General features: G+C 37.5%; 1 protein-coding gene across 1 annotated transcript in view; it reads right to left on the minus strand.

The window, feature by feature from the left end:
* Nucleotides 1–297: 297 nt before the first annotated feature.
* Nucleotides 298–27,051, minus strand: part of NEK1 (NIMA-related kinase 1) — a 229,495-nt gene continuing 202,741 nt past the window's right edge. Inside the window, exons 30-33 of the mRNA XM_006902136.1 lie at nt 14,405–14,613; nt 9,907–10,037; nt 9,613–9,745; nt 298–311 (exon numbers count right to left, since the gene is read on the minus strand). Of these exons, the coding sequence (XP_006902198.1) occupies nt 298–311; nt 9,613–9,745; nt 9,907–10,037; nt 14,405–14,613 (487 nt within the window). The remainder of the gene's footprint in view (nt 312–9,612; nt 9,746–9,906; nt 10,038–14,404; nt 14,614–27,051) is intronic.

Consider the following 27,051-nt stretch of genomic DNA (forward strand, 5'->3'; position numbering starts at 1 on the left):
AATCATTGTCTATACGGATCAGTGTCCCTTAAACTTTGGATGGGTGATTTGACAAAATATATATTATATAGGAAGTAACATCTCAAAGAAAAAAATAAGATAGATAATATACTGGACTCTTAAGTGAAAATGGCATGTTTTCCCATCTTTTCCATGCAAACAGCATGCCCATGTTAAGGCTGATATATTTCAGGTATAAGTAACTGTTACAGTTCCCATTGAAGCTTGTTATTGTGATAAGCTGAGTTCAAAGGCTTTCTTACAGATGAGGTTTAAGGAATGTTTTCCAAATCAGGATTATTCATCATTATCTGTATGAAAAAAGAGAAAAAATTAACTCATTTAATTTCAAAACAAAAAGAATCTACTCATTCTACTTTATACTAAAGGAAAAGCTTTAATGTAGCTTTTGTTTTATAATTTATCTCATTGTTTTTCTTGCAAAAATATATACCAATTTTTCCTGTCTTTTGCTTAACTTCCCAAATATGATGTTATCTCCGAAAACTGGACCCTCCTGACAACATATCCAAAGTATGAGAGACAGAATTTCACCATCCTTGTGGTCAAGGACCACCCGGGTTTCACTTTCTTCAGGACAAACTATGTTCTCTATGGTAGTCTATGGAATATTTGATACTTCTCTACCACCACACTTCAAAGGCTTAAATTCTTCCTTAACTGTAACTGTCTAACTTTCTCATGCATAGCAAGCAATTAAAAAGACTATGGCTTGGATCAGGTGCACCTTACCCTTTAGGCTGACATTGTTGCTCTTTAGTACTCTGGAGAGGTCCTTGACAGCAGATTTTTCCAATGCAATTACTCTTTTGATTTCCTGACTACTGGTGTCAAGGGAATTGATTGTGGAGCCTAGCATGACGAAATTTTTTACAACTTCAATATTTTCTCCATCTATCATGATTCTTACCACTGGACTGATAGACAGCATCATGGTGGATGGTGAGGAGATTAAAACTATCAACAGCTTCATCTTATTTGGATCCACAATTAACACCCTTGGTACCAGCAGTCAGGAAATAGACACATTGCTCTGGGAAAATCCACAGTTAGGGACCTCTCCAAATTATAAAAGAGTAATGATGTCAGTTTGATGACAAAGGTGCATATGATTCAGGCCAGGGTCTTTCCTATTATTAGCTATGCAGCTGAGACCTGGACAATGAATAAGGATGACAGAAAAAGAATTCATACCTTTGAGCTGTGGTATTGGAGAAAAGCACCGAAGATCTCATGGATGGCCAAGAGAATGAACATATTTGTCTTAGAGAGGGTGCAGCCGGAGTGCTCTTTGGAGACAAGAATGATGAGGCTTCACCTCACATACTTTGTACATGTTGCTAGGAAGGACTATTTTTTGGAGAGGGACATGATGTTGGGAAGGGTGAAGGGTGGGTGAAGGAGAGGAAGATCCTCAACCAGGTGGACTGACATGGTGAGTGCTGCAAAGGGCTTTTGCCTGTCAGGAAGTGTGAGCATGGCACAGGATAGAGCAGGGTTCAGATCTCGTTTATAGGATTACTATGAGTTGTATTGGACCAGACAGTATCCGACAACAACAATCACGATGTTGTCCACTGACCCAGCAGGGAGGAATTTTGTTTCCTTGATGTTGAAATGCAATCTTTATTGAAGGCTGTAGTGCTTATCTTGTGTAGCAAAGGCCTTAAGTCCTCCTCCCTTTCAGTGGCAAGGTTAAGTCATCTGAACAATGCAGGCTATTGCCAAGTCTTCCTACAATCCTGATGTCACACATTTCTTCATAAAGTCCAGATTCTCAAATGATGCATTAATTATATAGATTGAAAAGTAGAAAGGATACATCCCTTGCACATATTTTTTCTTGATTTTGAACCAAATAGTGTTCCCTTGCTCTGTTCTGACAACAGCTTCCGGGTGTAGGTACAGATTTTACATGAACAATCAACTGTTTTGGGATTTCCATTCTTTTTAATGTTAGCAATAATTCGTTGTGATCCACGTAATCAAAAATGCTCTGTACAGAGTACCCAGAAATAGACCCAGCTATCTATGGTCAACTGATATTCTATAAGGAAATCAAAGATATCAATGGGGAAATGATAACCTCTTCAACAAAAGGTGCTGGCAAAACTGGACTTCCACCTGCAAAAAGCTGAAACAAGATGTGTATCTCATGCCATACACAAAAATCAACTCAAGGTGGATCAGAAACCTGGGAGTAAAGCCCCAAACCATAATGCTCTTAAAAGACAACCTGGGACCAAGCTTAGAAGTGCTAGTCAAAGGTATAAAGAGACTGCCAAATACAACCAGAAATGTACAATCTAAAGAGGATAACATTGATGCATGGGAACTTCTAAAGGTTAAATCTCTATGGACATCATAAACTTTTCCCAATAGGGTGAAAAGAAAACCTACAGACTGGGAACAAACATTTGGTAATACCATCTCAGACAAGAGTCTTATAACAAAAGTTTACAGAATACTCCTGGGCTTCCACAAGAAAAAGACTGAGAGCTCAATTACAAACTGGGCAAAATACATGTAAAGAATTTTCACAGAGGAAGATATTCGAATAGCAAACAGACACATGAAGAAATGTTCCAAATCACCGGCAAGAAGAGAGATGCAAATTTAAACCACAATGAGGTACCATCTCACTCCAGTAATAGTGCAAAGTTTAACAGGGCAGCAAGTAATAGATATTGGAGAGGATGTATCAAGAAAGGAACACCTACACATTGTTGGTGGGATTATAAAATGGTGCTACCATTCTGGAAGGCAGTTTTGTGCTTCCTTAAAAATCTGAACATAAGAAATTCCAAAAGACGCAGCTATTCAACTACTTGGAATATACCCTGAGAATATGAGAACTGAGGCACAAACTCAGATTTGTACACCAATGTTCATAGCAGCATTATTCACAATCTCAAGAATATAAAAACAGCCCAAATGTCCAACCACAAACAAACAGATTGAGAATTATGGTACATTTACACAATGGAATACTATGCAGTACGCAGGATCAATAATTTTGTAAAAGATTCCCTAATTTGGGAGGGACTGGAGTGCAATATGCTGAGTGAATTAACTCAGTCCCACAAGGATAAATAATGTATAAGACTGTTATTCTAGGATGAGTATAAGGATCCAGGAGGGGTGGGAGAGGTTGAAAGTAGAGGAATGTGGATCTACAGCGGGAAAGAGGGGATTAATCATTGGGTTGTATAATGGGGGGTGGTGAGGGAAAGTGAAAGAATTTGTTCGATTTTGTATTAGAATTTTATAAACAAACTAATGAAAAGAAAAATGTCAACTTGGGGAGAGGGAAGGGACGGAAAAGGGGTAAAATGTGCAACAATGAATGAATGAAAAACTAACTTATCTGTAAACTTTTGTTAAAATGATTAAAATAAAAAAATTTAATTAAAAATGCTCTGTATAGTTGATAAAGCACAGCAGACATCCTTCTGGTACTCTGCTACATTAGGATAACACATGCGCACTTTAGATAGACTTTAGAAGACTGAGATAATATGGAGTTATTAAATAAAAAATAAAAACTATCTATAAAACAAATACAAGAACTCAAGTGTAGTGAAATCAATTCTGACTTTAAGCCAAAATGTATAAAAGTAGAACCATGTTCCATACATTTTATAGTAGCTTCATAAATAGACCAACAGACTTTCTTCTGATGCACTTCTGAGTGGACCTGAAACTTCAAGTGGAGCAGCCAAGGTTGTTAATTATCAACACCCAAGAACTCTGAGCCAAATGCAATTAATGGTAATTTTACATAAATTTTTTCTGATTGCTTACACACATGTTGTGGTTATGAGACTCACAGTGACTCTGTACAATGGCCCTAAACTCTGCCCTATCCTGTGCCAATGTTATTGTCTCTGATACACCTCCCACATTACTCCAGTCACTTAATCAATCCATCTCATCGAGGGACTTCCTCTCTTGCGCTGTGCATCCACATTCCCAAGCATGACATCCCTCTCCAAGGACTGATCTCGCCTTGCAACATGTCCAAAGTATGTCAAACTCAGACAAAGCTTCAGAATCTTTACCTCCAAGGAGTATCCTGGTCTCACCCTCTCTAGGCTGAACCTGTCCATTCTCTTGGCAGCCCATGATGTATTCAATACTATTCTCCAGTACGACAGCTCAAGGACATCAATTCTTCTTCTATTATCCCTAATAACTGTCCAGCTATCTGTTGCATAGCAAGTAATTGCAAAGACTACGGCCTGGATCAGGTGCAATTTAGTCTCTGGACTGACAACATTGCTCTTCATTATTTTAGAGAAATTTCTGACAGCAGACTTTCCCAATGCTATCTGTCTTTTAATTTCCTGGCCACTGGTACCAAGACTGATGATTGTGGAGACAAGCAAACTAATTCCAAAAAGGTTGGCGGACACATAAGAAATTTCATGAAGCAATGTATATATATCACCTGCGACTCAATGGCACTTAACAACAACATATATATGTGTGTGTGAGAGAGAGAAAGTATATATGTTATTGTTATATGCCATCAAGTCACCTATGATCCATACAACCCTATGCACAAATAGCTCTGAAATCTGCCCTGACCTGAGCCAATCTCTCTGCATCTGACACACTTACCCCCAATACCCCAGTTATTGTGTCAACTAATTTCATCTGGGGTCTTTCTCTTCTTCTACACTTCTAAGCATGATGTCTTCTCCAATGACTGGCCCTCCTGCTCAAAGTATGTGAGATTGGGTTTCAAAATCCTGGCTCAAAGGAGCAACTTGGTCTCACCTTCTCCAGGATAAACTTGCTTCTTCTCCTGTCAGGCCATGGTGTGTTCAATATAATTCACCAGCACCACAACTCAAAGGCACTGATTCTTCTTCTGTCATCCTTAGTCACTGTTCGGCTCTCTAATGCATAATATGTAGTTGTGAAGACTATAGCCAAGACCCTTTAGTCTCTAGACTGACATTGTTATTCTTTAGCACTCTCGAGAAGTCCCTGACAACCGATTTTTCTAATGTAATTTGTCTTTTGATTTCCTGACTGCTGCTGCCAAGAGTGTTGACAAACACTTTCATCTCTTCTCCATCTATCTTGCTGCCTACTGGCCCAGTGGTGAGAATCTTTGTTTTCTTGATGTTGAGCTTTAATCCATATTGAAGACTATAGTCCTTGACCTTCTGTGGCAAATGCTTCAGGTCCTCCTCAGTTTCAGCAAACAAGGTTGTGTCATTTGTGTAAAGTAGATTGTTGTCGAGTCTTCCCTCAATCCTGATGTCACATTCCTTATCATAAAGCCTAGTCTCCAGAATAATCTGTTCTGCATATAGATTGAAAAGGTACGGAGATAGGACACATCACTGATGCACTCCTTTCTTGACTTTGAAGTTTCCTCACTTTGTTCTGACAACTGTTTCTTGGTCCAAGGATACATTTTGCATGAGCACAATGAGGTGTTCTGGTATTCCCATTCTTCTGAGGGTTAGCCACAACTTGTGATCCACACAGCCAAAAACTTTTGCATAGTCAATGAAACACTTAGAAAACCAAATGACATGGTTCAAATGATTGAGGCAGCCTTGGATATGCTCATCAGTGTATGCCAGGAAATTTGGAGGATAATAGCCTGGCTGACTCACTGGAGGAGAGCCATGTTTGTTTCCATTCCCAAGAAAGGTGATTCAACAGAATGTAGAAATTACTGAACAATATCATTAACTCACATGTAGACAAAATACAGCTTAAGATCATTTAAAAATGACTAGAATAGTACTACAACAGTACATAGAGAACTGTCAGATGTTCAAGCTGAAATAAAGAAGAGGTCATGGCACTTTGGACATCACTGCTGATGTCAGATGGATCCTGGCTAAAAGCAAAGAATACCAGAAGAATGTCTATTTGTGCTTTACTCACTATGTAAAGGCATTTAACTGTTTAGATCATAAAAATTATAGTTAATATTGAGAATAATGGGAATGTCAGAACACTAAATTGTGCTCGTGCAAAACCTATACCTAGACTAAGGAGGCTGTTGTGCAAACAGAGCAAGGGAACACTGGATGGCTTAAAATTAGGAAAGGTGTGTGTCAGAGTTGTATCCTTTTTCTGTATCTATTTAATCTGTATGCTGAGGAGATTGTTTGAGAAGCTGGACTCTATGAGGAAAAATGTGCTATCAGGATTAGAGAAGGCTCATTAATAACCTTTGTTATGCCAATGACATAACCAACTTTATTTCTAGGATAAAGAAATTATTGTCATACCAGATCCTTTCTGTCCCATATCTCTTTTTCATTAGTGTACTAAAGCAAATGTGATATTGCTACCTTAGGGGTATACTTGTGTATCCCTGATATCTAGTGCTCTGAAGTGGGAATGCCTTATATGTAGGCACATATCCTTTTGAAGATACTTAGCTATCAAAAGTGGGGATCATTTTTATCCTGCAGCTCAGCCATTTGTTAAAAGTTTTCCTTTAAGGGGAAATACATTATAAAAGCTCTTCAGATAACTGTCAAGCAAAACTGAACCACAAATAACTGTTGTTTCATTCTTAGGGAAAGGTGAACTGAAACAACACTCAAAGAGAAGAATCTGAAGTATTAACAGCCTGAATATGACTAGAACGGATTTGATACTCTTTCTGGTCTAATGCTATTAACTCACACGGTGTTATATTATGAGAAACAGTTCCATGAAATCCAAGTACTGTAAAAATTACTAGGGTTATTTTCATTGCATTACATGCTATTTTATAAAACAGTCCCAAATCGCTTAAGTTTTATATAATATTTAACTTCTATATTTTCTTTCTGATAGTAATTAAAATAGTATTTTAATATTTAAAAAACCAAAATATGGCTGGCAGTAATAATTCACTAGTGACATGGCCAAAGACTAAGCCTTTAGGTTTTCAGTGGACTCTTTGCACACTTGGATTATTGTGTACTGAGAAAAAAAGTTTTCCTTTAAAGGAATCTGAGTTATTAAAGCTTAAGGAATACTTTATTGTGCTGCTATGAGAAATTTTGATCCCAAACCAAAACCAGTTTTTCCATCTGAATGACTTAACATGTTTTACATGTATGAGTCAGGAAATCAAAAGACAAACTGAACCAGAAAAATCTGCTGTCAGGGACCTCTCCAGAGTACTGAGAAGCGACAATGTTAGTCTAGAGACTAAGGTGTGCCTGTTTCAGGCTATGGTTTTTGCAATGATTTCCTATGCACCAGAGAGCTGGACAATGAGTAAGGATGACAGAAGAAGAATCAATGCCTTCAAGTTGTGGTGCTGGAGAAGAGTCGTGAACATACCATGGACCTTGGAGAGGGTGAAGCTAAGTTTCTCCTTGGAGGCTAGATTTTGAAACTCCATCTCACACTTTGGGCACATGGCCAGGAAAGAGAAGGACTTCATTCTCAGAAGGGTGGAGAACAAGACACAAGAGGAAGACCTTGTTTGTGATGGACTGATACAGTAAATGAGGCACTGGGGGTAGGTGTGTCAGTCACTGAGACTGGCTCAGGACAGGGCAGACTTCAGAGCTGTTGTAAATACTGTTGCTATGAATTACAAGCGACTTAATGGCACATAACTGCTACAACAAATGAAATGCTTTTAGAAAAGATTTCTATCAATGCGGACAATTAAAGAGTATGGTCTAGACTATAAGGACAGTTCCAAAAGAGAAGTTTAAAATAGTTTGTTTAACAGAGTATTTTTATTAGATTAAGCCCATAAACTCTACTTTGAAGCAATGAGTATTTACTTGGTTAAGTAAAAATTTATTTTTTCATAATGCAAATTGCGTAATGTTATATTATTCTCCTTAACAAATTTTCTATAGGAAAGAATAACCTTAAGTTTCTATTGGCAGATTTCATAGTAATCATCATAAAGACAAAAAATTATTCCGCTTGTATCTGGTAATTTTTAATAGTTTTAAGCCCTAAAGGGGCTAGAGAAAATCACAGAGAATAATAAATGCAGCACTGATTAATATAAAAGCAAAATAGCTTTTACAATCAGGATTTCTAATAATTTTAAGTTGTGACAGTTAGTGCTCTGCTAAGGTAAGAGTAACAAAAATATAATGGTTTTTGAATGTGTAAGACAAAAGTACTTAATGTTTTTGGATACTTCCTATTTGAGGTTAATAACAACTTTTAGATTGATTAAACTAACCAAGACGAGTAGTTCCATTAAAATGATTGGTGAAACTTTTTTTTTGTTGAGTTTTGATTGTAGTTGACTGATGTTAAAAGGGAAAGCCACCTTTTGTTTGAATAATGTAATAAAGACTTAACATATTTGGACAATTCTATAGATAAATGTTTTCCCAATATAAACAACATTCAAATTCTGAATGGAAGAGGTATAGATTAAGGAAAGATTTTACACAGTGCTGAAGTATGTCGTCATGTGTCGTCGAGTCGCCTGCAACTCATAGCGACCCTATGTACAACAGCCCTAAACCCTGTTTCGTCCTATGCCAATCTTATTCGCTCTGACACACCTACTCCTGTTACCCCAGTCACTGAATCAATCCATCTCATCAAGGATCTTCCTCTCTTGCGCTGTCCTTCCACCCTTCCAAGCATGATGTCCTTCTCCAAGTACTGGGGGCTACTTGCAACATGCCCAAAGTATGTCAGATGAAGCATCAGAATCTTTGCCTCCAAGGAGCAGCCTGGTTTCACACTCTCCAGGACAAACCTGTTTGTTGTCTTAGCAATCCATGGTATATTCAACACCATTCTAACACCACAACTCAAAAAAAGTATATAAAACTAAAAAGTATAATGCTGAAGCCTTGGCAAGAATTATTCTAATTTCTAGAGCCATTCAAAGATGTATTTTTAAAAACCCTTTAAAAAAAAAACACCATTAGGGATGCCAATTGTAACTTTAGCTTACCTCTCCATCAAAGACTTGATACTATTTTCTTTTTTTTGGGGGGGGGGAGGAAATCCTTTAGATCCCACACTCAAATGAAATTAAAAATAATGACTTTAAGGATTTAAGTAATGTCACTAAAATGTATGATAAACAAAACTTCATTGCCAGAGAGTCATAACTCTTTGTTGACCCTGCAGCAGGTTTTCAGAGGCTGCAAATTGCATGGGAGGAGATTACCTATCTTTCTCCCACTGAGGAGTGTCTGGTGGATTAAAATCAGCTGCTTCTAATTGGCAGCACAATTCTTTTTTTTTTTTTTTTGGGAGCAGCACAATTCTTAATCCACAAGGTTATCAGAGCTCCCAAAATGTATAATAGTTAATTTCTTATTTTTTTTTTTTTTTGGGAGGAGCACAATTCTTAATCCACAAGGTTATCAGAGCTCCCAAAATGTATAATAGTTAATTTCTTATCTTTTTTTTCATTTACCTAATTCTTTAATTTTTATCCATAATAGTTTGCAGCTTTCAAATGTACAAGTCTTTCCCTTCTTTGTCACCTTTCTTTCATTATTATTATAATACTAGTTTTAAAGTACTAGCTATGGTTCCAACACAGATTATGCCACCATATTTTGTCACCTTGACAGTATCACATTTATCTAAAAATAAAGGCATTTGAGGAAATTATACCTTCTTGATAGGCTCCATCTGCCATGACCAAATGAAGAATTTTGGCATAAAGATGCTGATGTTCACTTCCCAAAATATTCTGAATGACTGTTGAACAAGTTTCAATATTTTCATCTTCATCTTCATGAATAGCCTATACCAAATTTCCAAACATGAGTTAGGATTCAAGTTTTAACATTTCTTTATCAGTGATTTCCCTTATTATTTAGAATAAGTTTACTAAAAAAGATCAATATTTCATTACTATTCAAAGTACATTTAAAAGAAATATTTTTTAGCTGACAATTTACTTGCCTTTACTTTTTCATAAACTTCAAAGAACTTTTCAAAGCCTATTTCCTGCTCCAGTTGAAGCCTCAGCTCCTCTAAATGATTAAAGACACTATCATATTCACATTCACTGGTAATTTCACCATCACTGTTATCTAGAAACACAAAAATATATGAAAGTATTTCATGATTAAAACAATGAACATTCAAAATTCTGTAACAAAGTATATAATGCCATTGAAGTAGAGTACTTTCAATGTAAAGATTTTTTTTTTTGTTACTGTTAAGTTTTATCATCTTTAGGTAACTGAAGCATAATTCTTCTTAAAAAGAAAAACGCACAGCCAGGAGAGGATAAAATTGATTTATGGGGCCTTCTGAAAGTCAAACCCCTGTGAACATCTATAAATTTTTCCAATAAAGTGAAAAGAAATACCACAGATGGGAAAAAACATTTGGCAAAAGTATTTTAAACAAGGCCTCCTAAGTAGTTTACTGAATATAACAAGGCCTCCACAAGAAAAAGACTGATAACCCAATCACAAAATGGGCAAAAGACATGACAAAGAAGGACATTCAGATGGCCAGCAAGCACATGAAGAAATGCTCACAATAATTGGCAATCAGAGAGATGCAAGTCAAAATAATGATGAGATACTATCTCGCTCCAGCAGCAAAAGCAAAGTTCAATAAGAGAGCAAACAATGTTGAAGATGTGGAGAGATCAGAATTTTCATGCCCTGCTGATGAGATTGTAAAATGGTACAACCGCTGTGGAAGGCACTTTGGTGTTTCCTCAAAATGCGGAACACAGAAATTCTCTATGACCCTGCAATTCCACTGCTAAGAGTATACCCCGAGGAAATGAAAACATATTCAATTATTCAACATATAGTGCAATATTCAATTGTGCTATGAGCTTAGTAGTGGAACAGCTGGGTCATATGGGATTTCTGTGTTCCACTTTATGAGGAAAATTTATACTGCCTTCTGTAGTAGTTGTACCATTTTATAATCTCACTGGTAATGTGAGAAAAGTCAGTATCTCTACATCTTCTCCAATATTATTTGCTGTCCAGTTGAATTTTGCTACTTCTGTTGGAGGGAGAGAGTATTACATTGTTATTTGCCAAAGCAAAGGGAGGAAATCAAGATGTTAAGGAGCTGAATAGAAGATTTCAAAGGGCAGCTGAGGAAGACAAAACAAAGTATTATAATGAAATGCACAAAGAGCCAGAGTCAGAAAATCAAAAGGGAAGAACTTGCTCAGCATTTCTTACCCTGAAGAAACTAAACAAATTCAAGCCTTGAGTTGCAGTACTTAAGGATGCTATTGGCAGAATGCAGAATGATCCAGGAAGTATCAAAAGAAGATAGAAAGAAGGTAGTCTTGGCAGCACAGTGATTAAAGCAGTTGGCCACCAAACACAAGGTCTCTGAGTTTGAATCCACCCACTGCTCTGCAAAAAAGAAGATAGAAGTATGCAAAACGACTGTACCAAAAAGAATTGGCTGACAAAGAAGAATTTCATGAAATGGCACATGACAAAGAGGCAAAGATGATAAAGGAGGAAGTTCAAGCTGCTCTGAAAGAACTGGCAAAAAACAAGGCCCTAGGAATTGATGGCATACCAATTGATATATTTCAACAAAAAGATGGAGCCCTCGATGGGCTCACCAGACTGTTCCAAGAAATCTGGAGGATACCTACCAGGCTAACTGACTGAAAGAGATCCATATTTATACCCATTCCAAAAAAAAGTGATCTGTCAGAGTGTGGAAATTACTAAACAATATCACTAATATCACATGCAAGCAAGATTTGGCCGAAGATTATCCAAAAATGATTGGAACATTGCATCAACAGAGAACGGCCAGAGGTAGAAGTGAGAAGAGTACATGGCACGTGGAACATTTCAGCTAATGTTACATGAATCTTAGCTGAAAGCAGAGAGTACCAGAGGAGTGTCAATCTGTGTTTCACTAACCATGCAAAGGAACTTGACTGTGGGGAATCACAACAAATTGTGGCTGACTCTGAGAAAAATGGAAATCCTAGAACACTTAACTGTGTTTACGCAAAAGCTATACTTGGACCAGGAAGCAGTACTCATAGCAGAGCAAGGAAACACTGCAAAATCAAAATCAGAAAAGGTGTATGGCAGGGATTAATCTTATCTCTATACATTTCAATCTATGTGCAGAACCAATCATTTGGAAGGCTGAACTTTATGAGGAGGAATGTGACATCAGAATTGGAGGGAGATTCATCAGCAACCTGTGCTATTCAGATAACATAACTTTGCTTGCAGAAACTGAGGAAGACCTGAGGTGTTTGCTGTAGGTGGTCAAGGACTGCAGCCTTCAATATGGATTAAAGCTCAATATAAAGAAAATGAAGATTCTTACCTCTGAGTCAATTGACAGCATCATGACAGATGGAGAAGAGATAGAGATTGTTAACAATTTCATCTTGCTTGGTTCCACAATAAGCATTTGTGGCACCAGCAATTGGAAAATCAAAAGACAAATCGCATTGAGAAAATCTGCTATCAGGGACCTTACCAGAGTGTGGAAGAGTAATGATGTCAGTAAAGAGACTAAGGTGCACCAGATTCAGGCCATGGTTTTTGTAAATACTTGCCACTGATTAGAGCCAGACAAAAACTACAGATTATAGAAGAATTATGCCTTTGAGCTGTGGTGTTGGAGAAGAATACTGAATATGCCATAGACTGCCAAGATAAGCAGTACTATGAAGAAAAGGGTGAAAACAAGCTGCTCCTTGGAGGCAAGGATTTTGAAGCTGCGCCTCATATATTTTGGGCATGTTGCCAATCAAAAGGAACCAGTCTTTGGAGAAGGACATCATGCTTGGAGTGGAAGAGGGACAGAGCAGGAGAGGAAGACCTCAGATGAGATGAACTGATACTCTAACTGGGCCAAGGGGTGTAGGTGTTTAGTGACAGTGAGATTGGCTCAAGATAGGGAGGGTTCAGAGCTACTGTACATAGAGCTGCTATGAGTTGCAGGAGACTCAACAGCAAGTAACAACAACAACATGCTCACAGCAGAGATATACACAATAGCAAGAAAATGGAAACAACTCAAATGTCCATCAACAAATGGACTGAAAAACTGTGGTGTATTTACACAATGGAATACTGCGAAGCATTCAAGAATAATGAAGTATTCATAAGATAAAAAACAACATGGAGGAGCCTAAGGAGAATTATGTTGAATGAAAGAACATAGTTACAAAAGGAAAAAATACTTCACAAGACTACTACTGTGAAAATTGGAGGATAACTCAGCAAGATATGTATAAATATTCCAAGGGGGAAGTGGGGCAGAGGTGGGGGGGGGATTACTGGAATAGCAGGAGTTTAGTGGGTGGTGGAAGGGTGAAGGAATAGGGAAGACGCAGTGGGGAACTGAAGCATTGGAGTCATTAAAGGCAAAGACCAATAATAATTATAAAAAAATACAACATACATTAATTAAATACAACATACAAGAATGACTGTATGAAAACTAAGAATTTTTAAAAAAAGAATGTTACTTTTGGAATCTATTCTGTTAGAGATAGAAATAGTAAATTAAGCTAGAATAGAAGCCACCTTACTAACACCCCAAAACAAACCCCAAAATTAAAAAAAGAAAGTCCTGTGTTTGACCCTGAAGCTTCCAACTCTGAGGAGTATTGCTAAAAAGAACGGTATTACATATGAGCAATAACATAAAAAGTATGCAGAAAGATAACCACATAGGATACTTATAATTGAGCAGTTGGCCAGGAGGAACCATTCCTTGCAGAAGGACATCATGCCTGGAAGGGTGGAGGGACAGTTCAGGAGAGGAAGACCCTAGATGAGATGGATTGACACAGCAACTGGGGTAATGGGGGTAGCTGTGTCAGAATCACTGAGATTGGCTCAGCACAGGGTAGGGTTCAGAGCTGTTGTACACAGGGTCACTATGGGCCGCAGAAAACTCCATGGTACATAACAACGACAGCAACAAACCACAAAGCTATTATCAATGCTGAATACATTTTATGTTATTCACTGATACCAAGATACTTAGGAGGAGGAGGAAAGGTTAGTTCTTATCAAGAAATCAAGTAATAATATATAATACAGGAAAACAAAGGTAAGAAATGGAAAACAATTACTGACAATGTAAAAGTATAAAAATAATTTTATAAGAACTAGAATTGGATATGCATATGTATATAAAAAGGGTCTCAAAGACAAAGAAACACACTTAATGTAATTAAAAGATCAAAATGTTTCTAATCAAGTATCAGAAAAACATACTCCACTTGAAGCATTTGTACAGATTGAAAAGTAAAAAAATTTAAAAACTCATTCAGTAAGAACATTTTTAAAACTATCATTCAAAAGTTACTAAAATTATATTGATTGATTTGAAAGATTTCAGTAATGCCAGTAAAAGTATATGAAAGAATTAGCTTTACATCTCATAAACTAATCTTAAACATCCTAGCATAATCATGCACCTGATTGCCATTCTTCATTTAGCGCACTTCCACTGCTGGGATTGTCATCCTCCTCGGCCAAATCTGTCCCATTCGCAGTCTGCTCTGCATCACTGGTCTTTAAAACTGATTCTTCCTCCTCACTGTATTCTTCTCCAGGCTGTTCACTAAGCAATTGTTCCATGGAGGCCTGGAGCTCCTGTAAATCTGTGTCAGTTTCTTCAAACACACTGAAATTGAAAATATAAAATTTCAATGAAAAATTTTCCTTAATTTAATCTGTGCATACATATCGTACCCAAAAAATGTGCATGGTGGATAAAAAAAAGTCAGGGGAGGGGGAAATTTTCCATTTTGACAAAGGAAATGATGATGAATAACTGACAAGCATAGTCTGTGATACATAAATCAGAAAATGATTAATTTAAAATGATCCTGAATTATCAAAGAAAATAATAGCATTCAGTGCTTAAATTTAAAAACATTTCAGTATTTTAAGAAGTCAGGTTGAAGGAGTTTTTAATTTGCATTCAATATTAAATAATTTTTTTCTCCTGTAAATTTTAGTGTTAAGTAGATACTGATAAACATGTATAACAGTTGTCCACTATGTAACTTTTAAAAAAATTTTTAATTTATTATAATGAAAGTTTACAGAGACTTTGCTATTGTGAACAAAGCTGTGTTAAACATGGGTGTTCATGTATCTGTTTGGGTAGCAATTATGGTCTCTTTGGGTTATATTCCCAGTAGTGGAATTGCTGTGTCAAATAGTATTTCTATTTGCCACTTTTTGAGAAAGTGCCATACAGCTTTCCATAGTGGTTGCACTACACTATGTAACTTCTTTATGCACTTTTTGTGAGAAATGAAAATGCTCAAGTTAATGGGAAGATGCTGTGAATAATAGTTATGAGAAATTTAATTAGCTGCTCTTGAAAATACCTCTAAGATAGATATTTCTGTATTATTAGTATATATCCTTATTAATGGCATATCATATTCTTACTACAATAAGCTTAAAGAATCTTATTTTAAAATATTTTCAGGATATTAATTATATTTTTATGTATTTATAAAAGATCAAATGTGTGTCTGTGTGTATCTCTGTGTGTCTGTGTGTCTGTCTGTCTGTATCGATCTATCTACCTACCTACCTACCTAATCTTGTTTACTGTTGAGTCAGAATCAACACATAGCTGACCCTCCAGTTGGTTTTCAGAGGCAATAAATTACACTGGAGGAGACTGCCCATCTTTCTCCCCCAGAGTAGCTGGTGGATTAAAATTGCATGCCTTTGAGACTATAATGTAACTTCTTACCATTAGGTCACCAGAGCTTCAAAAATTATGTGCCATGAGTCTCCTGTGACTCACAGTGACTGTACGTAAAATAGCTCTGAATCTTGCCCTATCCTGAGCCAGTCTGTCTCCAACACACCAATCCTCATTACCCCAGATACTGTATCAATCCATCTCATCCAGGGTCTTCCTCTCCAACACTGTTCCTCCACCCTTCCAAGTATGATGCACCTGTCAAGGGCCTGGTCCCTCCTGGCCACATGCCCAAAATTTGTGAGATGCAGCATCAGAATCCTTGCCTTTATCCTTTATCTCCAGGATAAACCTGTTTGTTATCTTGGCAGTCCATGATATATTCAAGACTCTTCTCCAGCACCTCAACTCAAAGGCATCATTTCTTCTGTCAACTATAGTCATTGTCCAGCTCTCTGGTGTACAGCAAGTAATTGGAATTATGGCCTGAATCAGGCATACCTTAGTCTCCAGACTGACATAGTTGCTCTTTACACTTTGGTGAGGTACCTGACAGCAGCTTTTTCCAGGACAATTTATTTTGATTTCTTGGCTGCTGGTGCCAAGAGTGTTGATTGTGGAACCTAGCAAGCTGGAATTGTTTAACCACTTCAATCTCTTCTCCATGTATCATGGTGCTGTCAATCAGCCCAGTGGTGAGAATCTTAGTTTTCTTGATGCTGAGCTTCAATGCATTTTGAAGACTGTAGTCCTTTACGTTCTTCAGTAAACACTTCAGCTCCTCCTCAGTTTAGGCGAGCAAAGTTGTGTCATCTGCATAATGCAGGTTGGTGGTGAGTCTTCCTCCAAACCTGATGACACATTCTTCCTCATAAAGCCCAGACTCCCAAATGATCTGTTCCGCATAGACTGAAAACTTATGGAGACAAGATGCACCCCTGACATACACCATTCCTGATTTTGAATCATGTAGTGCTTCTTTGCATTGTTCTGGTCAATGCCTCCTGGTCCAAGTATAGGTTTTGGATGAGCACAATTAAGTGCTTTGGGATTCCCATTGGTCTCAAGGTAAGCCACAATTTCTTGTGATCTACAAAAATGCCTTTGCACAGTCAGTGAAACACAGATAAGACATTCTATTGTCACTCTTTGTTTTCAGCCACGATCTATCCGACATTGGCAAATGATGTCTCTGGTGACACTGTCTCTTCTAAACCTGGCATGTACCTCTGTTGATGTAGTGATATGGTCATTTTTGGATGATCATCAGCAGGACAATCTGTCGGGTCATCCCTTTTTGGATATGGATCTCTTCCAATTAGTTGGCCAGGAAGTCATCTTCCAGATTTCCTGGCACAATTTAATGAGCACATCAAGGACAGCACCTGTCTATTGAAATATGTCAACTGGTATTCCAATAATTCCTGGGGCCTTGTTTTTGCCAAGTCCTTTAAAGCAGCTTGAACTTTCTCCTTCATCACTATTGCCTCTTGATCATATAATGTTTCATGAAATTCTTCTGTGTTAGAGAATTCCTTTTGGCACAGTGACTGTGTGTACTCCTTCTGTCTTCTTTTAATGCTTCCTCATTCAACATTCTGCCCATAGAATCCTATAGTATTGCAATTTGTGGACTGAATTTATTCTTCAGTTCCTTCAGCTCAAGAAATATTGAGCAAGGTTGGACCTCTTGATTTTCAGACTTAAGCTCTTCACACATTTCATTATATGTAATACTTTGCTCTATCTTCCTGATCTGCCCTTTGAAATCTTCTGTTTAAATCCTCAACTCCCTGATTTCTTCCCTTTGCTTTGGGTTCTTGGTACTCTAGGGCAATATTCAGAGTCTCTGACATCTGTCTTGGTCTTTTCTTCTTCCTGTCTTTGTAATGACCTTTTGTATTCTTTCTGTGTGATATTCTTGATATCCTTCGAAAGCTCATCTAGTTTTCAAGGTCTCAAACCTGTTCCTGAGATAATATTTAAATCTAGGTAGGATAGACTCAAGGTCATATTTTGGTACTTGTGGATTTAACTTTCTTTAGTTTGAACTTGTATATGATTAGTTGGTGGCCTGTTCTAGAATTAGCATCTGGCCTAGTTTTCATACCATATATATTTATAGAAATCTTTGTTATTACTATTGCTATGTACCATACCTTTTCAGTCTTTATGCAGAACAGATTACCCAGGAGGCTGGACTCTTAGAGGAGAAATGTGACATAAGGGTCGAAGGGAGACTCATCAATAATCTGCATTATGGAGATGACACAACCCTCCTTGCTGAAACTGAGGAGGACCTGAAGCACTTGCTGTGGAAGGTCAGGGACTACAGCCTTCAGTATGGATTGGGGCTCAATATAAAGAAAACAAAGATTCTCACCACTGGGCCAATCAGCAGCATCATGATAGATGGTGAAGAGATTGAGATTGTTAAGAGCTTTAGTTTGCTTGGCTCCACAGTCAACACTCTTGGCACCAGCAGTCAGAAAATCAAAAGACATATTGCGATGGGAAAGGCTACACTTAGAGACCTCTCTAAAGTACTGAAGAGCAACAGTGTCAGTCTGGAGACTAAGGTGCACCTGATACAAGCCATGGTCTTTGCAATCACTTGCTGGACAACTACAAGGGATGACAGAAGGAGAATTGATGCCTTTGAACTATGGTGTTGGTGAAGAGTACTGACTATATCATGGACTGCTAAGAGAGCAAACAGGTTTTCCTGGAGAAGTGAAACCAGGCTGTTCCTTGGAGGCATGGATTCTGAAGCTTTGTCTGACATACTTTGGACATACTGTAAGGAGGGACCAGTCCTTTTGAGGGACCTTATGCTTGGGAGGGTTGAGGGAGAACGCCAGAGAGGAAGACCTTTGATGAGATGGATTGATTCAGTGACTGCGGTAATGGGGGTAGATGTGTCAGAAACAATGAGATTGGCTCAGGATAGAGTGGGATTTAAGGCTTTTGTACATAAGGTTGCTATGAGTCGCAGGCAACTAGACAGCACATAACAACAACAACAACATGTACCATGTCAGAACCAACTCACAGCTGACTCTCCAGTGGGTTTTATACTATTACTAAAATTTTAACCACGTTAAATTTACTTCAAAGACATGGAAGATCTGGTTTAAAGTGTCTAAATAATTTGCTCTAGATCATACAATCAATATAAGGCAAATGCAGGACTAAAATCTAAGTCTTCTAACCAATTCTGACTTCTAGCAACAGTCATCAATTTTTTCTCTCTTAGAAACTTGCTTCCTTGTCCTAAAGTGGCACACATATGAAAAAGCCTGTAGAAGCTAAGAGCTAATTGAGGTTTTAGATGGATGCTGAGCTCTAGGAGATTATATACTCTAGTTGACAATTTAATCCACCAGAAAATGTGGTGCTAAATAGGACACAAGAGAGAATTAAGGCCTAAATAAGCATTTAGGCTCAAATCAAATCAACAATACTTTCTAAAGAATTAAAACATTAGTAGTAGTATTCAAACTCTTTCAAGAAAATGTCCATTAACAGGAAAAGATAATAAACTTTTAAATGTGGAAATATCTTTATTTTGTATTTATGTATACATAGAATACTTTGACTTTGTAGTAGCTGTAAAGTAGCTCATAATCTAATTAAAATGAGTGTCTACTCTTTTGAACCATACTGCTAATGCCATTATCTTAATATTTAATTATTAAATGAATTTTTAGTAATTATGCACACCTGCTATGCTTCATTATTACACTGGCTAAACATTAACATGTTGGTAAATTTACCTATCCTCCCAAGACAGTATTGTGGTAAGTGGGCAGCTAAGCCTGCTATTATAAGAAAAGTCTGGGAAGATTAAGATCTTTAGGAATGAGCCCTCAAGAAACTGTCTAAGGTATACTTTACTATCTGATTATGAATTCACTGTTAGTTGCTTTCTTATGACACTTTGAATAAAATTTGGGCCAAAGAAAAGTTCAATGGAAAAATGTTCAAAGAATATCATTAAGTGAAATTTTCCCATGTAGATAAGGAATAACTTACTTAAAAAAATTTTTAAATCCATGTTTTCAACATTTTCTATTAATTCCAACAATTTTTTTAAGATAAAATCCCATGATTATCTAGAGATTTATATTGGTGTTGTGGTAAGGAGTTGTGCTTCTAACTCAAAATACCCCAATACTAAACCACCAGCTGTTCTCTGCATGAGAAAATGGGCAATCTCCTCCTGTGCGATTTATTATCTCTGAAAACCCAGGAGTGGGGTGGGAGAGGAAGATCAGTTTTAGTCAGTTCCGACTTTACTATACATATAACAACAACTAACATCTAGAAATTAAATGAATATAAGAAACAAATAAACTATAGTACATACAGATAAAAATTGCAAATTTTACAAAAATTGTGAAAAAATAAACAAATGAAACAACAAACCCACTGTATCAATCATACAGAGATTAAAATGTGCTTCCAACAGGCTTATAATCAAAACACAAAATTAAAGTAATTACAAATCACAAGAGTAAGGCAATTTTTCTTATAAATTACAGGTCACTAACAGAATTCGTTGAAATATGAGACATAAAAAAGGGTGGCTTAGTAGTGGTAAGGAGTTGTGTTGCCAATTCAAAGGAACACAGTTCAAATAAACCACCTGCTTCATGGGATAAAGATGGACAATCAACTCCAATGCCATTTCCTGCCTTTGATAACCCACTAGAGGGTCAGCTATGGGTCATTTCTGACTTAATTATCCTCAACAACAGCCATAAAAAGCTGTACTTGGAAATTCAAGAAGTGAGGGGTAAGTAAAAAATATTAGAAAGTGAAATGCATTCGATGTCTTAGTCCCTGATTCAATTGTTGTTGTTGTGCCATTGAGTCGTTTGTGACTTATAGCGACCCTATGTACAAGAGCTCTAAACGTCGTTTTATCCTGTGCCAATCTCGCTTTCTCAAACACATTCATTCCCACCACTCCACTCACAGAATTGATTCATCTCATCGAGGGTCTTCCTCTCCTGCGCCATCACTCCACTCTTCTAAACATGATGTCCCTCTCCAAGGACCAGTCCCTCCTTGAAACATGCCCAAAGTATGTCAGATGAAGCTTCAGAATCCTTGACTCCAGGGAACATTCTGGATTCACCCTCTCCAGGACAAACCTGTTTGTTCTGCTAGCAGTCCATGGTATATTCAACACTCTTCTCCAGCCCCACAACTCAAAGGCATTATTCTCTTTCTATCATCCCTATTCACTGTCCAACTCTCCGGCACTCTTGAGAAGTCCCTCACAGCTGACTTTCCCAATGCAATTTGTCTCCTGATTTCCTGGCTGCTGTTACAAAGAGTGTTGACTGTGGAACCAAGCAAACTAAAACTGTTAACTATCTCAATCTCTTCACCATCCATACTGATGCTGCCAATTGGCCCAGTGGTGAGAATTTTTGTTTTCTTGATATTGAGCTTCAATCCATATTGAAGACTGCAGTCCTTGACTTTCTGCAGCAAGCGCTTCAGGTCCTCCTCAGTGTCAGCGAGCAGGGTTGTGTCATCTGCATAACGCAGGTTGTTGATGATTCTTCCACCAATCCTGATGCCACATTCCTCCTCGTACAGCCCAGCGTTTTGGATGATCTTTTCTGCACACAGATTGAAAAGGAATGGAGACAAAATACATCACTGATGGACCCCTTTCTTGATTTTGAACCATCCAGCGTCTCCCTATTCTATTCTGATGACTGCCTCTTGGTCCAAGTATAGGTTTCGCATTAGCACGATCAAATGTTCTGGGATTCCAATTCTTCTCAGAGTCAGCCACAGCTTGTTGTAATCCACACAGTCAAAAGCCTTTGCATAGTCAATGAAGCACAGAGATATTCTTCTGGTATTCTTTACCTTCTGCCAAGATCCATCTTACATTAGCTATAATATCCCTAGTACCACGACCTCTTCTAAATCCAGTCTGGCTGTTCTCTTATGAAAGAAAAAAAATTCGAGAACTGATAAAATGCTTTTCAGTAAGATAAAAACACAAATTGTTATTTCGTATTCATTAAAATGACTAGTTCACTAGCAAATGTTTTCTGGACTATGAAAAAGCACTTGACTTTGTGGATAACACTCAGAAGAATATGAATTCCAGAACACTTAATAGTTCTCATGAGAAATCTATACATAGATCAAGAAGTTGTCCAAACAGAATAAGGGAATATTACATGGTTTAAAATCAGGAAAAGTATGTCTCAAGGCTGTATCTTTTCTCATACTTATTAAATCTGTATGCTGAGTAAATAATTACAGTAGCTGTAGTATATAAAGAAGAATGTGACATCAGGAACAGAGAAAAACTCACTGAGAACCTGCATTACTCAGACGATAAAATCTTGCTTACAGACACTAACTGAAGAGAACCTGAAGCAATTCCTAAATAAAATCAAAGACTATACTTTTCAACATGAATTAAACGTCAACATCAAGAAAACAAAAATAAAATAAAATTTAAAAAAGGAAACAAAAATCCTCACTACTATAGCAAACATGGAGTTCTGGTGGCCTAGTGGTAAGAAGTTGCACTTCAGTCCTAAAGGCACACAGTTCAAATCCACCAGCTACTCAGTAGGAGAAGGATGAGAGATCTCCTCCTTCTGCACAATTAACTGTCTCTGGAAACCCACTGGGTCAGCTATGGGTTGGTTTGACTCAACAGCACAAAACAATAGCAACTATAGGGAACATTACAATAGAGAAAAGACCTAAGTTATCAATGATTTTATTTTACTTGGATCCACAATCAACACGCAAGGTGAAGATGTCAAAAGATGTGTGGCACTGGCAAAATCTACTAACAAGGACCTCTCCAAGGTGCTAAAGAGCAATGACTGCAGTTTAAAGACTAAGGTGTGTCTGATTCAAGTCATGTTATTTTCAAGCCTTTCTTTTGCATCTGAAAGTTGGACAATGAATACGGAAAACAGAGAATCAATGTTTTTGTATTGTTGTATTGAGAAAGAATACTGAATATTCCATGGACTGCCAAAACAGCAAACAAATCTTTCTAGAGGAAGTGCAACCTGAGTGCTCCTTAGAGGCAAGGAAGGTGCAACTTCATCTCACATACTTTGAACATGTTGTCTGAAAATAGAGACATCCAGGGAAAGGTGGAGGGTCATAAGAGAGAAGAAGACTCTCAACAAGATGGACTGACAGAGTGACTTTAACAATGGGCTCAAGATAAGAGAGTAGGAGGATGGCACAGGATAGGGGAAGTAGCAATGAACAGTAGCCATGAATTGTACTCGACTCTATGACACATAACAATAACCACCACCACCAGTTTTGGCAAGGAGGTAAAGAAACTAGAACCCTCATCAAGTGTTGATGGGAATGTAAAATAGGGCAATTGCTGCAGAAAACAGTTTGGTGTTCTTTAAAATGTTAACCCAATGTCCTATAATTGAGTAACTCGTCTCCTAGGTATAAGAAGCGTTCAGACACAAGGAAAATGGGGGGGGGGGAAGTTAGATATATATAGAGTATTATTATATGATCCAATTACAAGAAATGATCAAGTCTATTATTGTTGCTGTTGTTGTGTGCTTTATGACACAATTCATTAGAGATTAACAACACTTGAGAAGGGAAGGAAAAAAAGAGAAATTATTGATTAAGAGTACTGAATTTCTCATCCTTTTTCAGGTCATAAGCATGATGATTAGGGGTTCATGATTTTGTATAACATGTGCCTCCAGTGAACCTTGTTATGATGTCATCACATTACCTGTCTGACATGAAAAAATGAAAGCATATTGAATTCTGTTTGTTGTTAGGTACCATCAAGTTGAGTATGACTCATACTGAGCAACAGATGTGAATCCTGCCCTATTCTATGCCATCTTCATTATCTCTGACATACATGAGCCCATTGCTGTAGTCATTTTGTCAATTTATCTAGATGAAGGTCTTCCTCTCTTTCACTGACCTTTCCAGAATGATGTTCCTCTCCAAGAAATAGCTCCTCCTACCAAAACATCCAAAGTATGTGAAATGAAGCTTTGTCATTTTTGCCTTCAAGCGACACTCTGGCTGCACTTTCTCTAAGATTTATCTGTTTGTTCTTGTCAATGGGATATTTAACACTTTACTCCAATACCACATCTCAAAGGCATCAATTATTCTTCTGCCACCTTTAGTCACTGTCCAACTCTTGGATGCATAGAAAGTGATTGAAAAACCATGGTCCGAATCAGGTGCACCTTAGACTTCAAACTGATATCACTGCTCCTCAATAATTTGGAGAGGTCCCTCCCTGTAGACTTTCCCAGTGCAATCTATCTCCTGACTGCTAAAACTAAGGGTGTTGATTATGAATCCAAGTAAGATGAACTGATAATTTCAATCTTCTCTGCATCTATCATGATGTTGCCTACGGGTTCAGCGGTTTCTTGATAAAGACACGTAACCCATATTTAAGGCTGAAGTCTTTGATCTTCTGCAACAAGTGCTTCAAGCCATCCTCACTTTTGGAAAGCAAGGTCATGTCATCTGAATAATTTCAGTTGTTGACGAGTCTTCCTAAAATCCTGATGCCACATTATTCTTTATAGAGTCTAGTTTCTTGAATGATTTGCTCAGCATAAAGACTGAAGGGGTATAGAAAGAAGAAACAACCCTGAAGGACTTTCATTTTAAACGATGTTGCTCTGTTTGCACAACAGCCTCTTGGTAGGTATAGGTTTCACATTTAGGATGATTGAAAACATTTAGATGGATGGTAATTATGGTTATACATGGTGAATAGAATTAATTTCTATGAATTATACACTTAGTAAGTCTTCGAATAAAAAATATTTTATATATATATATATGAAAGGGCTTGTTATTGTTGAGTACCATTGAATTGAAACGGAACCACATCTGACCCTCTGGAAGGTGCCCATTCTCCCCTGGAGCAGCTGGTAGATTTGAACTGCATGCTTTTCGAATTGCAGCAGAGTTTCTTACCACTAGGCCACCAGAGCTTGATTATACACATGGATTTCATCTGACAGTATGCATAGGAATAAGATCAATTCCATCTGTGGAAAGAATCATTGGTGAAGCTCAATATTAGTTGTGAAAACTAGGCCAGGTGCTGATTGTAGAAGAGACCATCAATTACTCATATGCTTTCAAACGGAAGCTAAAGAAAATGAAATAAAATCCACAGGAACCAAAATTTGACCCTGAGTCTATCTCTTCTGAATATCCAAACCATCTCAGGTACAGATTTTAGACCCTGAACACTAATAAACGAAGATCAAATGAGTAGTGGGAGTATATCAAGAATATTATCCAGAAAGAATGCAAAAGGTCTTTGCAAAGATAGAGGAGGAAGAAAATACTGAAAAGGATGTCAGTAGAGACTCTGAATACTGCACCAGAGCCCTGAGAAGTCAAAGTAAAGGGAAGACAGCATGAAGTAAAGGAGCTGAACAGAGGATTGCAAAGGGCAGCTCAAGAAGATAAAGCAAAATATTATAATGAAATGTGCAAAGAGCTGGAGTCTGAAAATCACAAAGTCCAAACTCGCTAGCATTTCTCAAGTTGAAAAAAACTGAAAAACAAATTCAATCCTCAAGTTGTAATGCTTAAGGATACTATAGAAGAATACTGAATGATTGAAGACGATTAAAAGAAGACAGAAGGTGAACACAGAGTCACTGTACCAAAAGGAATTGGCTGACACAAGAATTTCATGAATCAAGAGGCAATGGTGATGAAGGAGAAAGTTCAAGCGGCTCTGAAGGAATTGGAAAAAAACCAAGGTCCCAGGAATAACAATTCACATATTTCACCAAACAGATGCTGCCCTCAATGTGCTCACCAGGCAGTGCCAAGAAATCTGGAGGACAACTTTCTGGCCAACTGACTGGAAGAGATCCACATTTATTCCCATCGAGGAAAAAAAAGTGACCCAAAAGAGTGTGGAAATTATTGAACAATATCACTAATATCACAGGCAAGCAAAATCCTGCTGAAGATTATCCAAAACCAACTGGAATAGTACATTAACCTGGAACTACCAGAAATACAAACTGGATTTAGAAGAGACCACGGCACCAATGACATTATCACCAATATCATAGATCTTAGCTGAAGGCAAAGAGTACAAGAGGAGTGTCTATCTGTGTTTCACTGGCTATGCACAGACATTTGACTGTGGGGATCACAACAAATTGTGGCTAACATTGAGAAGAAAGGGAACCCAAAACACCTGTTTGTGCTCATGTGAAACCTATACTTGGAAGAAGAAAGAGTCCTCAGAACAGTGCAAGGAAACACTACATGGTTCAAAAATGGGAAAGGATGCATCCTGTCTTGATAACTGTTCAATCTGTATGCAGAACAGATCAGAGGAATGTGGCATCAAAACTGAAGACTCCTATCATAATGCCAGATTCTTGGGTTATGCAGATGACACAGCTGTGCCTGCCAAAACTAAGGAGGAGTTGAAGCATTTGCTCCAGAAGGCCAAGGACTGTAGTCTTCAATATGGACTGAAGCTCAACATCAAGAAGACAAAGATTCTCACCACTGGGCTAATAGGCACCACCATGATAAATGGAGAAGAGACTGAGGTTGTTAACAATTTCAGCTTTCTTGACTCCACAATCAATCCACTTGACAGTAGCAGTTAGAAAATCAAAAGTTGAATTGGATTGGGGAAGTCTGCTATCAGGGACCTCTCTGAAGTTCAAAAGAGTAATGATATAGGTCTAGGGACAATATGCTCCTGATCTAGGCCATGGTCTTTGTAATTACTTGCTATGCATCAAGAGAGCTGGATAATCACTAAGGATGGCAAAAGAATTGATGCCTTTGAGTTGTGGTGCTTCAAAAGTGTCTTGATGGACCACCAAGAGAACAAACAGGTCTAGTTCACCTATTAACTCCTCTGTACCAACTGCCATTTCTTTGAAATCTACTAGAAGTAAATAGAGAAGTAGAGTTTTCAGGTAATTTTTCCTGGGAACAGTAGAGTATTAAGCACTAACCCTTCAATTCCTGTACCAATTGATGTTTCAATATTTAATAACATTATTCTGTTAGAAAACAAGGTATTCTTAAAAGAAGCATAATTGAAACGTCCATCTTTTCTGTAAACCTTTGTTAAAATCACAATGGACATAAAAAATATTATTAAAAAAGTGAGTGGTGAGATTTCATGTTGATTATTTTAGCTACTTTTTGTTTTGGTTTTGTGTGGGCTTTTTGGTGTGGTTTTTGGTTTGTTTTTTTTTACTTTGGACACTGCTGATTACACTTGGAATTTGTATTTCTTCTGCTCAGTCTCCTATTGTCAGCAGAATTTCTTTTATCTGTTTAGTTTTTCCTTTTTTAAAATTAATTTTAATGAAA

The sequence above is a fragment of the Elephantulus edwardii genome, unplaced genomic scaffold (assembly GCF_000299155.1).
Source record: "Elephantulus edwardii isolate Elephantulus edwardi_28Jun2011 unplaced genomic scaffold, EleEdw1.0 scaffold00371, whole genome shotgun sequence".
NCBI classification, from domain to species: Eukaryota; Metazoa; Chordata; class Mammalia; order Macroscelidea; family Macroscelididae; genus Elephantulus; species Elephantulus edwardii.